Source organism: Lissotriton helveticus, chromosome 8 (assembly GCF_964261635.1).
Source record: "Lissotriton helveticus chromosome 8, aLisHel1.1, whole genome shotgun sequence".
In the NCBI taxonomy this organism is placed as follows: domain Eukaryota; kingdom Metazoa; phylum Chordata; class Amphibia; order Caudata; family Salamandridae; genus Lissotriton; species Lissotriton helveticus.
The window spans coordinates 385,741,957-385,756,912 of NC_136069.1; the positions used below are offsets into that span (position 1 = coordinate 385,741,957).

The 14,956-nt window shown below is 43.0% G+C and overlaps 1 protein-coding gene across 2 annotated transcripts in view; it reads left to right on the top strand.

The window, feature by feature from the left end:
- The window catches only part of EXOSC8 (exosome component 8), a 238,937-nt gene that overhangs the window by 119,816 nt on the left and 104,165 nt on the right, over positions 1-14,956 (top strand). For both annotated transcript variants that reach the window (XM_078657200.1, XM_078657199.1), the window contains exon 8: positions 8,131-8,227. In XM_078657200.1, coding sequence (XP_078513326.1) covers positions 8,131-8,227 — 97 coding nt within the window. The remainder of the gene's footprint in view (positions 1-8,130; positions 8,228-14,956) is intronic.

Here is a 14,956-nt window from a genome sequence, read left to right on the forward strand (position 1 = left end):
ATAACATTGAACTGTCCAGAAATTGTTCTGTGTCGACTTTTGAAAGTGAAAAGTATTTTTATTTAAAACCAATGCTTACCTTATTGCGAAGATGTTGGTCTTGAAATAAGGTACAAACAAAGCTTATTTTTCTATGATTGGTGTGGATCTCCTTTTTGATTCAATTTTGTACAATAAATGTCCTACACTCCCCTGTGCTAGGCCTAAGGATGCTCGCCCACGCTACCACTAATAGAGCACTTTGGCTTTTACATTGAGCCCTGAACACTTTTGGGGGACCCCTGAACTCTGGGCACTTTTGGGGGACCCCTGAACTCTGGGCACGGTGTAACCAACTAGTGGCACACAATATACAGAGTCAACTTCCTACATCAACCATAATGTCGTTGATGAAAGTCTTGGTATCTCTGACATGGAGGACACCACTAATTACCATCCCAACAGTATGCAGAAAGACTTGGTCAGTGATAACTCTGGAAACAGCAACCCAGTGAAAGACAACTCACCCACTGAGGCCTCCATCAACGGATGCAAGGCGGCTACCACTGCATCGATGTCTGCTTCAGTTTACAATTTGTCAACAACAACCACTTTCTGAATGATACTGTTGATGATTGATGCGATCTACCCATCATAGTAGATGCATTTGTTGTTAAAGGTTTCAGCTCAACTGCCTGTTAACATCCTGGATTCATAGTTCGAGGTAGATGTCAGCGACCAACAACAGAAGTCCACAACATTCGAGAGTATGAAGAAGAGGATTATTCAGGATCACCATTGAGTAGGAATGTTGAGGAACAGTTCTGCGATCTGCAAGATTGGAAGTGATATTCTCTGTAGGACCCACCACCAGAGGATCACGTAGAGAATACAAACACCAGTATGTGCTCAGGTGCTGGAGGCATTCCAGCAGCTAGTCCCTCAACCACCCCTTCACTATAAACCACAAAGGCCAGACCAAGTTATGTACCAGCAGTATTTTCCTGTTAAACCTTAAGTCCCACCTTCTCTACTTCTCTGCTCACAATGTTCCACCACTACCGCAGGGACTGCTGGTGCTGCAACTGCCTTGAGACCCTCCGGGTGAGTAGCGCGCTATACAAATGCCTGATTGATTGATTGATTGATTGATTGAACTGTGCCTCCTCAGATGTAGGTGTGAATGACGTGCAGTTCCCTGACGAAGAAGGCTATCGACATGATGACAAATGGAGGGACTTGTTCATTCTGAAGGAAGGAGCTAAGACACCACCACAAAGAGATACTTCTCAGACAATAGGACCTGTTTCCATACCTCCTTGAAAAGGGTGGCCAAGAGCCTTGATCTTCCATTGTCCTCTGGTGAGCAGCGGTGCTTCCTATATGCCGTCGAGGAGCAATGAAGGGGAATGACAAAGATGATCCCCCTCCAGGTCTGCTTGGAGAAGGAATGGCTGAATATTGTGACGTCTCCAGCAACAGTTCTGGCAGGAATTCCACACCAAGACCACAAATGTAAGGCACCCAACTCTTTTGCTTCATATATGGTCCCAAGATCTAATCTATCACAGACGCAGCATTCCGGGCGCAGTCTAAAATTCTGATTACAACTAATTCTGATTTCCCTACAGTAGGTTGTTGGTCATATAGACAATTTAGGGTGCAGATTCAGCTTAATTACGGTGATGGCTGTAAATGCAGCAAGTGCATTGGCATCTTCATGTGGTACAGCAATCAAATGTAGCAAAACTTTGTGCCTATGTTTGATTTGATTCAAGAAGGCAGGCATGATGAGCATAACCTGCTGAGGAGAAAGAGCTGGGGTGGGTTGCACAGAGGACGTTACTATTCGTCTGAGGCACTTAATTAAGTGCTTCCTCTTTCAGCTACTCATGGTATGTTGTGCGATACTAATAGGGGAACCACATTGCTCCAGGTTATGGTACACAATTACTTGTTAATCTGTTGTGTGACTGATCACTACACCGTTAACTGGATCAAGTCAAATGTAAAGAAGGTTGTTTTTTGAGGTCCTGAACAAGTGGCGCATGATCACTGGCTGACGCACATAAGCGAGAAGCATGCTGACCTTTTTAGAACTATTCTTCCACAAAACTTATAAGGACCATTATATCCTTAAATAAGCGCCACATCTTTTAATTAGGTGAGCGAGGTCCTTCATTAAATAGTTTCACCTTGAGCATCCCTTAACCTATTGTAACCCACTTTACTTCACCTCTCTACTCACACCACTCAAGCCCACACACCCTCACTTCATCAAACGGCTAAAAGAAAAGATCTCTGGCAAAGAGTCCCCTAGGGAGTGCCCGTCTGGCATAGCAGCTCCAGCCCGACGAGGAACTAGTCCAATGATGAAGCATGACACCCATATGGGTGTGTGAGGGCTATTGCTCCTGATGGAGCTCACCCCTGTAACAACAAATAAAAAAAACTCTTCTTCTCTTGTTCTCCTTTTCTTAAGTAACTGCACACCCTACCTACCTCAACGATTGTTCGCATATGGAACAAGTGTGCTGGACCTAATTTTTTTAATTTTTTTTAATAAAAGCTCCTGGTTTCTGTGCCTCGTAAAATAATGAGCTTAGGCCATACCCAAGGAAGGGGCTAGCATATCTGCAGACATCATGAACGTTGCAATGGATGTGTCAAATGCTAAAAAAAAAACGGTACTTAGTCAAATGCTAGCAGTGGCTAGTACTTAAGGGGTAGGGCTATCTTATGTGCAAAATTTTAGATATAACCTTTGGTGGGCAAACTTCATTTGACAAGCATGCAAATGACATGCTACAAAGCATTAAGGCGTACATGGACGCTGCATGCTATTCAAGTGGTTTGAAATGTAGGCAAGCACTGTAATGCCCTACTTGGGCTCCAGGCAGTCCTAGTCTTACAAGAGAACCTATAATCAGCATGGAAGACATGTTTCTCAGAATTACTTCTAAAGTCTGTGTATGACCAATGTTTCTCCTCAATCAGAGGCCAAAGCTCTCAAACCTACCAGGGATCGGCAGGGATGCGTCACATTTGTGCACCCATGTGAGAAAGTGGCTCTATATATACTGGACCAAAGTAAGGTACAGTGTGTATAGAGTCCACAAACCCCAGAGGTATAACAGAGGTTAAAGTCAGGGCTGACCTTACTCTCAAAAGTGGTAGCTTGGTTGAGCAGTAAGGCAGTACCAGAGGACAGTATAAAGCCTTTGTTGTACACACTCAGCCAGCAAAGGTTTTCACACACTCAAGGACTGAACTCCAGGCCAATTCTTTTTATATCAACAGATATAGTTGTTTTATTTTTAGAACCAACAGGTGTAAAAATATACTTTTCTCAATATGAGTGATCTCAGATGAGTACTTTGCAGAAAGGCAACAAACTGTGTAATCACAATAGGTACAGGGGTTGCAGTAGGCAACACAATTCTAAACACAATTTAGCGTTGAGCTCAATGGGTTTTTCTACATAAATGCAGGTAATTACTTAATAGATTACTTTTGTAATCCCAGGACTGGATCCTAGATTCAGTCTTGGGGTCTAAGCTGGAAACAGTTTAGTAAAAACATTTGTTATTGCAGTGATTTCCTACTGAAGAGAAAGATTCAGAAGGCCCCGAAATCTCAAAGGAATCTAGGCTTGTTTCTAAAATACTCCTTGTGGAGAGTGGAGGCTTATCCGAAACCTTGGAGAACTAAACAGGTTTTCGAGTAAATAGTAATTTTGAACTATTACCCTCAAAGTCTTTCTTCTGTTTCTGCAGAAAGGGGAGCTCCTTGCCTCCCTGGAACTATAGGGTGTGTACATTCTCATCCACCCTAGCCGCAAACAGCATCTGAGATCCTATTCAGAAGGGGAGCATTATAAAATCAAATCTCTCCTGTGTGGCCTGAAATCGGCTCCTGGGATATTCACAAAATGCGTGGCTTCCTTACCACCTTTCTTAAAAGACAAAAACATGATGCAGGTCCAACCTGCATGACTGACTAGTGAAGGCAGCTTGAGCAGTGTAGCAACATATCTGTATAATTGCATGCATCGGTGTTTCCTCACTTGGGCTTGACTCTAAATGTCCACAAATTATTAAAAATTACATACTAGGAACAGCAGCTGGATAAGACTTCCCTCCGTGGAACGCATCACATAACCTCCAAGATTGCCCACAAGTATTTATTTACCGCAGCACTGCATCAGGCAGAACCTATAGGTAACTATTGCGTCCTATGTCTTCCTCCATAAGATGCAATCCATCCTGCTCGCTGTAGATGAGACCAGTCCAGCAAGAGCTGGACCTACAGAGGAATCAGACCACAGACTCACAGTGCATTGTTATGAAAGCCAATCAAAGCCTCCAGCCAGCTCTTCTGTGGTGTCTCAAGGCAGGCAGGTCTGACCTTTCAACCGATATTGGGTAGTCTTCATTATGGCAGAAGCTTTTATGGATGGTTGAGGAGCTCACCACAGAAGCTCTAGTTCAGAAGTCTATATATGGAAGGCAAAGTCACACGATAATCCGCTTTTTGGCATTACAGGCCATCAGACTGAGATTGCAGGCTTTTTTGCTACAACATGTGAACAACATTTTTATCAGGACTGTCTGCTCTACCATGACTTATATTACATTGCCAAACAAGAAAGCACAAGGTCTTGAACCCTGTTGGAGCAGGTACAGTGACTATCGGATTGGGCCATAGTGAACATTGTGAACAGTGGGAGCTCCACTAGTATTAGCTGCAACAAATTTTCAGCAAGTGGAGTCACCCTGCCTTTGATCTTTTGCAGTTTGCGCAAACCTAGCATTTCTTGTTCTCTCTAACAGAAATCGGCAACTGTGCTCCAGGGGCAATACCATCTCGATGATGTGGACTTTCGTCTTAGTCCAATGTCTTCCTGCTATTCCCCTTCATTCCTAAGGTGCTAAGGAAGGCAAAGATGGAGCCATGCTTGCTGATTTTAACATTTCTAGTTTTTGCTGCACCAAGTTTGGGACACCAAATTGGTCCGGATGTTGAGTCATGCTGTGAAATCCTGCCTCAAGACCTGAAGTCTCTCAGCCTCATGGCCTGGTTATTGACCACTTGAGGTTTCAGCAGGGCAATACTGACACAAGCACATGCACCGGCGATTCCCAAAACTCAAAATGCCAATCGATAGGTATGATTGTAATATCTGTTCAACATTATCACCTATTGCTGTACCTTCTTCAGCTCAATAGGGAAATACTGAAATCAATAAGGGTGCACCGATAGCAGTTTCAAGATGTGGAGGTTGAGCAGTGCTCCTCCATCTGTTCACAAAGGGTCATCAAGCTTTTCATGAAGAAAGGTTTCATAGCTTTAGTCCCAGTCTGGAAGCCACCATTACCATGAAGTACCGTCCTTACCCAGTTAATGTTTATCATTTAAACCTGTTCATAAAGCTGAAGTGTTCTAGCTAAATGCCACTTCTAACCTAAACCTTAGCAAGACGAGATGGAGAGCTTCCAGCTTTCACGGTTAGAGAGCTGTTCTTCAGTTTCACCAAAGATTAACCACCTTTAGCACTAACCCAAAGTTCCTTCCTATGTTACCCTCAATTCTTTACCTGAATAACCTGCAATAGTTCGTTTTTTCCTGAATCCAATAAGCTCAGTCAAGAGGGGACACTACATTCACTGGATGTATGTAGTTGCCTCATATGTTACACTGACTGAACCACTAATATGAGAACAAATGATCAGCTTTTTGTCATTTGGGCATCCTGGCAGAGGCTGACCCTTGTCTAAGCAAAGTGTTACCAGCTGGTTGTCGACCTGCATCACCTTCGGCCACAATAAAGCAAAGTATGCCCTGGAGGGTAACATTACAGTGCAGTCAACCAAGAGTATGTCAGGGACTACTGCACTCTACATGGGGTGCCGTTACCGGTCATATGCCAAGCAGCGACATATAAAAAGCAGGCAAACGTTTATCAAGCATTACTACCTGGATCTGAATGCAGTAGAGTATCTCAGTATGTCAAGCAAACCTTGCACACTTTTCGTTGAAGGGGAGTCTTCCTGTTCTTGGGTGCTGATTTAAGCATTTGACTTAATGAAATATTCAGTGCTGGAGAAGAAATTACTTATCTGTAAATCCAGTTCTCTAGTGTTATCTTTCTTAGATTCAAATGGGACCCTCCCTATTCAATGGTTAGACGCTCACTACCAATTCTGTGTATTTTTTACTTTTGTCCACTGAAACCTGGGCTGTGGTGGCTCCAAAGTGGGAATAGATCACAGCATATAGTTTCAAACTAGGTGGATGTGCCACTAACCAAATTTTGTTATAATCAACGTGTTTATTATTCTGTGACTCCCAAGTTACCTAGTGTTGCCACTGTTTTGCCCTTTAGTCAAGACACAACTCTCTTGTGGGAATGCCATATGCCACACTTTGTAGTGGATTAAGGGACACTCCCCACAGTCCTCTCTATAAAGCCCACATTGTGATTTCAAACAATATGTGCTTGCTGGGCCTTGTAGAGTGCTACTGGGGAGGCCGGGCATGGAATGCTACATTCTCCAGCTTTACCAATCATAATCCACCCCCTGCTGACCCCTATACTACACCCACGTGTAATAGAAACACTTCAACACCGGTAAGTTACCAAGCTTGGTGAACCTGCAGAACCACAAGGGTTTGGACCTCTGACCATATTCATAACCTCTAGCGACACTTAAAGGTGGGCATTTAAATTGTATGCACTGTTTACCGACAATTGTGTTAATACAGTGCGTCAGACAGAATTCAGATGGGAGAAAGACGTGTGAGGAAATAGGGGATACTATATGGAGATACTGCTGTGCAGAAGAATGAGATTTTCCTAAATTACAAGCATATGCTGATCCATTTAAAATGTTTGAATCCCATTTACTGCTCTTCTGCTTCTCTCAACAAAATTGATAACACGATAAGCCCAGAGTGCCATCGATATTAAAATGCAGTTGCTGACTCCTTGCTCTGAGACTTGACTTGTCCTGGAATTCATACGTTTTGTCTAAACTGCTGAGGTAATAGTAGAAACTGTTGAAAATCCCTCTAGTTTAACGCCACTGATAGAACTACTTGGATGCATAAAAGAAACGAAGCAACACCCCCCTCCCCGCCACCCCCCCACCCCCCACTCACACACACTCACCCCAAGATCACACAGGTGCACATGTAGCGATGACTCGATCTCTGCTATACCGGGGGCTGTGAAATACCAAAGTGCCTCAGAGGTGCAGAAATTACACAAGGCTATTGCGCCCACGGGGCACTTTCCTTAATACAGACAAAGGTAGGCATTGTGTAGATGCCTTATACCATATCTAATTATTAATATTTACCAGCTGGTACTGCTTTAACATAGTTCAGATTCTGCCTTTAATGTTAAGAATGTTGACTCGAGCCCAGGCCAAACTATTAACAATAGCTCAGGCCAAACTATTAACAATAGCCTATTATATAAATTACTTTGTCAGACTTGTATGGAAATGTAATTTGTGGCAATTCTCCTGTCTCTGATACTTTTGTGTGGTGACAGCCAACTTTTCATGACTAACTAATTGGATTTTACATGAACAAGTGAATGGCTATTTCTTTGTGTGCCCAACCGTAGTTTCCACTGTGTCACTCCAAGAAAGAGGTTTGAAGGTTGCAAATAGTGAAACGTGAAATTTTATAAACACATTGTTAAAAATTTTGAAATGTTGAACTGAAGTAATTCCAGAATACCTTTTTTCTGTTGTTAAATTTAGGTTGTCATACTTATATTGTGGGTGAACATTAGACACCAAGCAAGATAATTTGATAAGCTTATTAGCTGGCTTTGTAGTGAAGGTGGTGTTTGGAGGTCCTAAAACGAAAACGGACATTGAATTTTCTGAGAAATTTGCTTTAACATCACTTTTTGGATGTGAGGTGTCCTGGATACCGTGCTTTGGAAATCTTGTGTCTTTCAAATTAACTAGGGCTGCCACTATTTTGCTCCTTGGCAAAAATTCAACTGTTTTGTGGAAAAAGTTCCCTTAAAATAATTGAAGCTCCAAAGGCATTGCTCTTATTATCCTGTTTAATATAAATGGCTTTGAAGGTTTTGTAACGTTTTGTAATGAATTTTTATGCTCTCCTTTTCAGCTCGTGTGGGTACTGTACTGCGATATTTTATGTCTTGATTATGATGGGAACCTATTAGATGCTTGCACGTGCTCCCTGCTTGCAGCTTTAAAAAATGGTAAGTTCTAATGCACGTTTTTTTTTTCAATTGAGCACTGTAATAAAGCTGTCTTGTGCTTGTTTTTATCGTACATTTGGGGCAGTATTATTTACAGTGTTCTTTTAAGCCCATTATTTGTGTTATTATTTTAAGTCTAATAGGCTGCTTGTCTTCTGGTGTGTTTCACTCAATATTTCTGCATTCGGCCATCTGTAAATTCGACAGTTTATACACCTGTGACAAAAAACGATCTAGATTCTAGAGCCTTGTTTTGACAGTGTTCTAAATCGGACTCCCGACTGCATATATGTCGTAACCGAATATATATATATATATATATAGATATATATATAGATAGATATATATATATATATATATATATATATATATATATATCCGCTTCCGAACCACACTCCTGAAGGTGTATGAAAAAGCACTCATGGGGACGCGAATCCAAAGGTATTTATTAACCGACTCTTGCTGCAACCAGACTCGTTTCGGCAGTCGCATTTGTCGATGGTAATCGGGCGCGCCGGAAACAGCCACATTTTATTTCCTTCAGTGCTGACTCTAATAAACATAGAGAGGGGACTAGTTTCCGTACAATTACATCACCATATTGGAACATGCAAAGCGCGGTACACCCAACAAATTAATGCACGATTAAATACTTAATATCCAATCTTGCATTCTGATATATCATGCCCACAGATGGGCTTTTTGTTAACACATAGAGCGGTATTTCGATCCCCTGCCATGAAAATTCATGGTATTGATGTATGTATTTTGCCCTCAGATGGGCTCAAAATGCACATTCCGCTTTCTGCTTGTACCCACAAATCTCGCCCTGGATGGGCTCTAATACTTCAGGTAAGGCATAACACCTTGAAGTTTGCTAATCTCTCTAGTGCCTGCTCATTGTAAAATTTAAATCAGAATATATCTGTGGTTACACAGTTAACCCGTTGACACTCTTAATACAGCATAAAATTCATGAAAGACAATAGACAAGTGTCAATTATATCATATAGCGCAAGGACAAACCCATGCAATAATTCATTAATACCTTATACAAAGAAACATTTGCCCCATTAAATAAACAGAAACACCTCTTATCATATCTTGACAAACAACATCATTACTAGTTCAGGTCCCTAGATGTGTTGTGAGTTCCTCATTAATGTTCAAGCCTTCTGGTGTCTTTGTCTGGGGATCAATAATATAACTTGATTCCAGCCTTCTAAAACTGGTATCCCTGTCTCCTCCCCTTGGGTGTAGTGGGACATGATCTTGGGCAAAAAAGGTTAAGAGCTCTCTTTTGCGCTTGGCTTTAAAATGACGAGCAACCGTTTAAGACATGTCGCAATTCTTAATTGCCCTAGTATGTTCTAAGATTCTCATCTTGGTTTGATGTATTGTGCTCCCAATGTACTTAAGATCACATGGACAATTCAAACAGTACACTGTATATAGAGTGCTGCATGTCATGAATCTTTTAATGGGTCTAGGTTTCCTCACCCCCGGGAACTCATATGTTACGACACTCTTGCTTCCCACGCAAGCTTTGCACTTTCCGCAAGGGAAAAACCCTTGTAACTCATTCCCAAATATAGCCGATGCTGTTTTAGTGAAGTAACTGGTAGTCAGGGTATCCCTTAAGGTTCTGGCTTTCCTAAAAGTTAACATAGGTTGCACTGGAATATCTGTTCCTTTGACTGGATCCATCTTTAAAAGGTTCCAATTCTTTTGTAGGATAGTTCTTAATTCCCCTGCTTCACCCGAGAATGTAGTCATCATTCTGAATTTGCAGTCACTGGACTTGTCTCTGCTTCGCTCTTTTAGCAATTCACTTCTAGGTACAAAATTCACCTTTTTAAGCGCACCCCTTAAGGCCTGTTCTCCATAGCCTCGTGCTCTAAATCTCGCCAAACATTCTCCAGCATATCTCTGAAAGTCACTTTCCCTAGTATTGTTTCTTTTAATACGCAGTAGCATCCCGATAGGGGATGCTGTTGATCAATCTGGGTGGGCGGCTACTTGAGGCATGGAATACCAAATTGCCCGCAGTGGGCTTCCAATATAATTTGGTACAAAGTTTCTGTTCCACCACACAAACTTCCAAATGTAAAAAGTGCATAGTATTGGAGCTAGTATCTGCGCTGAACTTCAAATTCATGTCATTATCATTCAACACCTGCACATATTCCATAGTTGTCTCATTTGATCCCCTCCACACCAGAAAGAGATCCTCTATATATCTGTACCATGCAACTATCCTACTGGTCCAGATTTCATTCACATCAGCCCAGGCCACCTGCTCCTCCTACCAGCCCACCTGCTCCTCCCACCAGGCCACGAAAAAATGTGCATAGCTGGGGGCGAAGCAGGTGCCCATTGCTGGCCCGGATACCTGTCTGAAATATTGTTCCTGATACAAGAATATGTTGTTGTTTAGACAGAATTCCAAGAATTCTAACAGCATCTCATTGTGCTCATTGAATTTCAGTGGTCTGTTCTTTAAAAAGTACTGAACTGCCTTTAGACCCTCCTGATGCGCTATACATGTGTATAGACTAGTGATATCCATTACAATCATGATGTCACCCTCCTGCCACTGTACGTCACCTATGTGTTGAAGGAAGTCCTTAGTGTCTTTAATATAGGACTTTAATTTGATAACAAAACCAGACAAGAAATGGTCTATGTACATAGACATGTGTTCCAAGAGACTGCCCTGCGAGGAGACAATCGGTCTCCCCGGTGGCAATGTGGCAGCCTTATGTACTTTTGGTAAAAACTAGGTGTACCTGGGTTTAAGCATCTTAAAAACTGAAATTCCTCTGTCTCCAACATACCTTTTTCATGCCATTCCACTCATAACACATGACCATTTATAATGCTCAAGTTATATACATTTTTACTCACTCTTTCATAATTCATACATGCAGAAAGCGGAATGTGCATTTTGAGGGCAAAATACATACATCGATGCCATGAATTATCATGGGAGTGGATCAAAATACTGCTCTGTGTTAACAAAAAGCCCATCTGTGGGCGTGACATATCAGATGCAAGATTGGATATTATGTTTATAAACCTGCGTTAATTTATTGGGTGTACTGCGCTTTGCATGTTCCAATATGGCGATGCCATTGTATGGAAACTAGTCCCCTCTCTATGTTTATTAGAGTCAGCATTGAAGGAAATAAAATGTGGCCGTTTCCGGCGCGCCCGATAACCATCGACAAAGGTGACTGCCGAAACGTGTCTGGTTGCAGCAAGAGTTCGTTAATAAATATCGTTGGACTCGCTCCTGTGAGTGCTTTGTTATTACACCTTAAGGATTTTGGGTCGGAAGCTGATGTATAGCAGGTGCACCACCCGCATCAAAGCACCCGTTGCGAGTGCATGGAGTTGGTGAACTAACGGGAGCAGTGATATAGATATATAAATAGATATATAGTCTAGATATATAGATATATATAGATGTCATCATGGCACCTTCCCCACCTGGGAAAGAGTGAGTCGCCCAACATCACGGGTGGTTTCAGTATTTATTCAAGGCGGACAACATCGCTCATTTGTCCCAATGCATTTCGGCCACTTCACTCTACCTTCTTCGGGGGAGGAGGATCTGCAGACATCGACGGGCTTCGCCTTTGGGTAACAGATACTTGCTTGTTCCTTTTTAATTACTTCCCTCTAGTGGGCGTCACAATGATAACAGTTCGCAAAGCTTTCTGGTATCCGTGGGCTGCATGCCAATAATATCCTCAAGTGGATGATGTCTGTTGTGTTCCGCCCTTGAATTACTGCCGTGATTTCCCCACACGCCACTTTTGTGCATGATAGAGACTCTGACCATTATCCAGTTCCTGGTGGCAGCCGCTGCCCTGAAGCTTTCCGCTGGTTCCTCACAATTGTCCTTTTGCGGGCAGGTATGGCGCTCTTCTAGAGGTGCGTAACTCCGCGGCTGGACAACGCCGAAATTACATCCATATATAGATGTGTGTATATATCTATATCCTACTGGCAATCGCCGGTAGGTTTAGTTGGGACCTAATTTCCATAGGGAAAGCGAATTTGGTTTGGCTGATAACTTTGGCACCGTTTGACGAATCTTCATGAAATTTACAAAACTAGTTTGTGGGTGATTCGTCAAGCGAGTGCTGAGAAAAAGCCCCCCCCACCATGCATTTTCTCCATGCTATTTCTCATAGGAATTTTGAACATGACTGCTGCCTGAACCGCTGAACGGAATGACACCAAATTTGGCAGAAAGTTAGATCTTGGTCGAGAGAGTGCCTTTTGTAATTTGGTGTACATCCGTTCAGTAGTTTTTAAGTAATAAAAAAAAAAAAGAATACCTACTTAGGATAGGGAGGGTCTGCTGATCTGAGAAAATCTCATGGTGAGGTCTGATTGGCTGCCATCACTTCAACCAGGAAGTGGTGGCAGCCATCATGGGACTCGGTCCAAGTCCCAAGAAAAACACCCCAAAAAACAAAAAGGGGAAGGGTAGGAATGTCCTGACCCACCCTAAGCCTGTTGGGGTCCCTGTGGGTAGTGCCTGGGGCCAAAAACCTTTTATTATTATTTTTTTCTCGTTGTGCTGCGAATTCACGGAGTATCAGCAGCAAAATAAAAAAGCCCAGGCTCCTGTGCTTTTAAAATCTTTATTTTATTATGCCCCCAGCTGGACCAGTTTTCCAGGGGGCATTTAAATATATATTTGGGGAGAGGAGGGTGCCCCCCTTACTAAAGCCGATTTTGGCCCTGGGAACCCTAGGCTCGAGCCCAGCGATAATTAGGGAAGGGCAAGCGGAGCCCACCCCCCAGAGCAGTTATTGGCCCTGGCGACCCCATGGCCAGCTCCTGCTATGTCCTGGTGTACTCACCTCGGGACATAGCACTTTCCCTGTCTGCACTTGTGGGGGCAGGGAAACCTGTGTTTGCTCTCGCTTGCTGGGAGCAATTTCAAAGGTCCTGCCAAGCGAGAGCAAAGATGTAGTCCGCTCCCAGCTGGCGAGAGCTTTAAAAATGCTCCCACTAGCTGGGAGCTGACTTCAGATCTTTTTCCCCTGCCTGCAGTGATACGGGCAGGGAAACCAATCTGAATTAGTCGAGTGGAACTGCAGGGGCTCGAGGCTCCCCAAGCAGCCCCCAACAATGATATGTTACCAGGGCATCCAATCTTTGTTTGCCGGGGGATGTGGTCCCCAGGACTAAAATCAGCCTGGGGTGAAAATCAGCCAAGGCGGGCCAAGTGCCACCTTCACCCATAAATATAATGGTGGTTCCCAGGGATATGTCCCCAAAAACTGCCTGGGATGGGGCAGGTGCCCCCCTGCTCCACAAAATGTGCCAGGTCTCGGGGATTGGGTCTCTGGGGCAAAAAGCAGCACAGGGATTGGGGCAGCACCTGTCCCCCTTTCTTCTGAAAAAAATACGCCAGGCCCCAGGGGATGAGGTCCCTGGTGCCAAAAGCAGCCCGGGAAGGGGACCAGCAGGTTGGCTGCCTTTGGGAGGTTGACCATCTCCCCGCTGTGCCCGGCCAAAGTGTGGTTGCTGTTCAGCATGCCTAAAAGTTAGTGATGTGGGGTAGAAGAGTGTGGCCTGGAATGGAATGGAGTTGTGTTTAGTAGTGGATTGGCTTAGAGTACAGTGGAATGGTGTAGAGTGGAGTAGAATAGTACAGCTGTGGGTGTAATTAACTAAAGCATCAGTAGAGATGGCAGATAGGGTGAAAGCATAAACAAGAAGCCATATGCCAGTGTTAAAAGTTGAAAAAGCACGTTGAACGTCCAGGAATAAAATTGAAACGCTTATACATTTATTTATTTTTTAATTATATGTTGCAAAGAGACTAGAAAGATTAAGATTAGTACATGTACTTGTTCCATGCTCCAAGGAGGAGCAAACACAAGAAGGGAAGGGAAGGGAAGGGAAGGTAAGGAGCTAAGCATTCGAAGGATTGCAAATGAGTCAGAAGAAATCAACCAATGGTATGCTCTGAATGATTTGGAAACAGTACAGTGAATGAGCTGTGTAGGCGAAACCTAAAGAATTAGACGAGCACTAGCCGTGTTAACTGGCCATACCATGTAAGCACAAAATTGGAGACCGACTCCATTTGGAGTCCTATGAAAACAACATTGGTCATTATCTTAATTCAGATGCATCAATTTACTATTCTTAATCTAGTTTTGTATCAGTTGTTGGGCAGTGAAATATGGAATATTTTTACATGGTCATGTGTGCAGCTGATTGTTTTAAAGTTAACATGTTACTTAAATAACAGAACACAAGTCCAGCATATGGTTTGCAGCTTTTGCTTACTACCTGCCCAGTTGCAGGTTTGAATGAAATAGTGATCTTCTTGAGAGGGAGCTACAATCTAATGTTCAGGTAAACAAAAAGTAATGTAGGATTTTTTATGGGCTAGCATGGTAGTGAGATAGACAAGGGTGCATGTCTGATACTACTGTGCATGCCAAGTTTGATCTCTTTAGGGCAGAAGCATGCTCCATTCCTTATGCAACTAACCTTATGCTACTGGCTTACTGCTGTCCAATTTAACCGAAGGGCCCAATAAACAAGCTCAACTGAGGCCCCCGTGCGTCTTAGAGCTTGTGTAGGGACTTGGATAAGCGAAGTGTGAGGTTGCATTGGGGCGTCACAAGGGTATATTTTGAGCAATTCTTTCAATTTAGTGTTGAATTTCTCTTTTGTTCTTTTATTACCAAC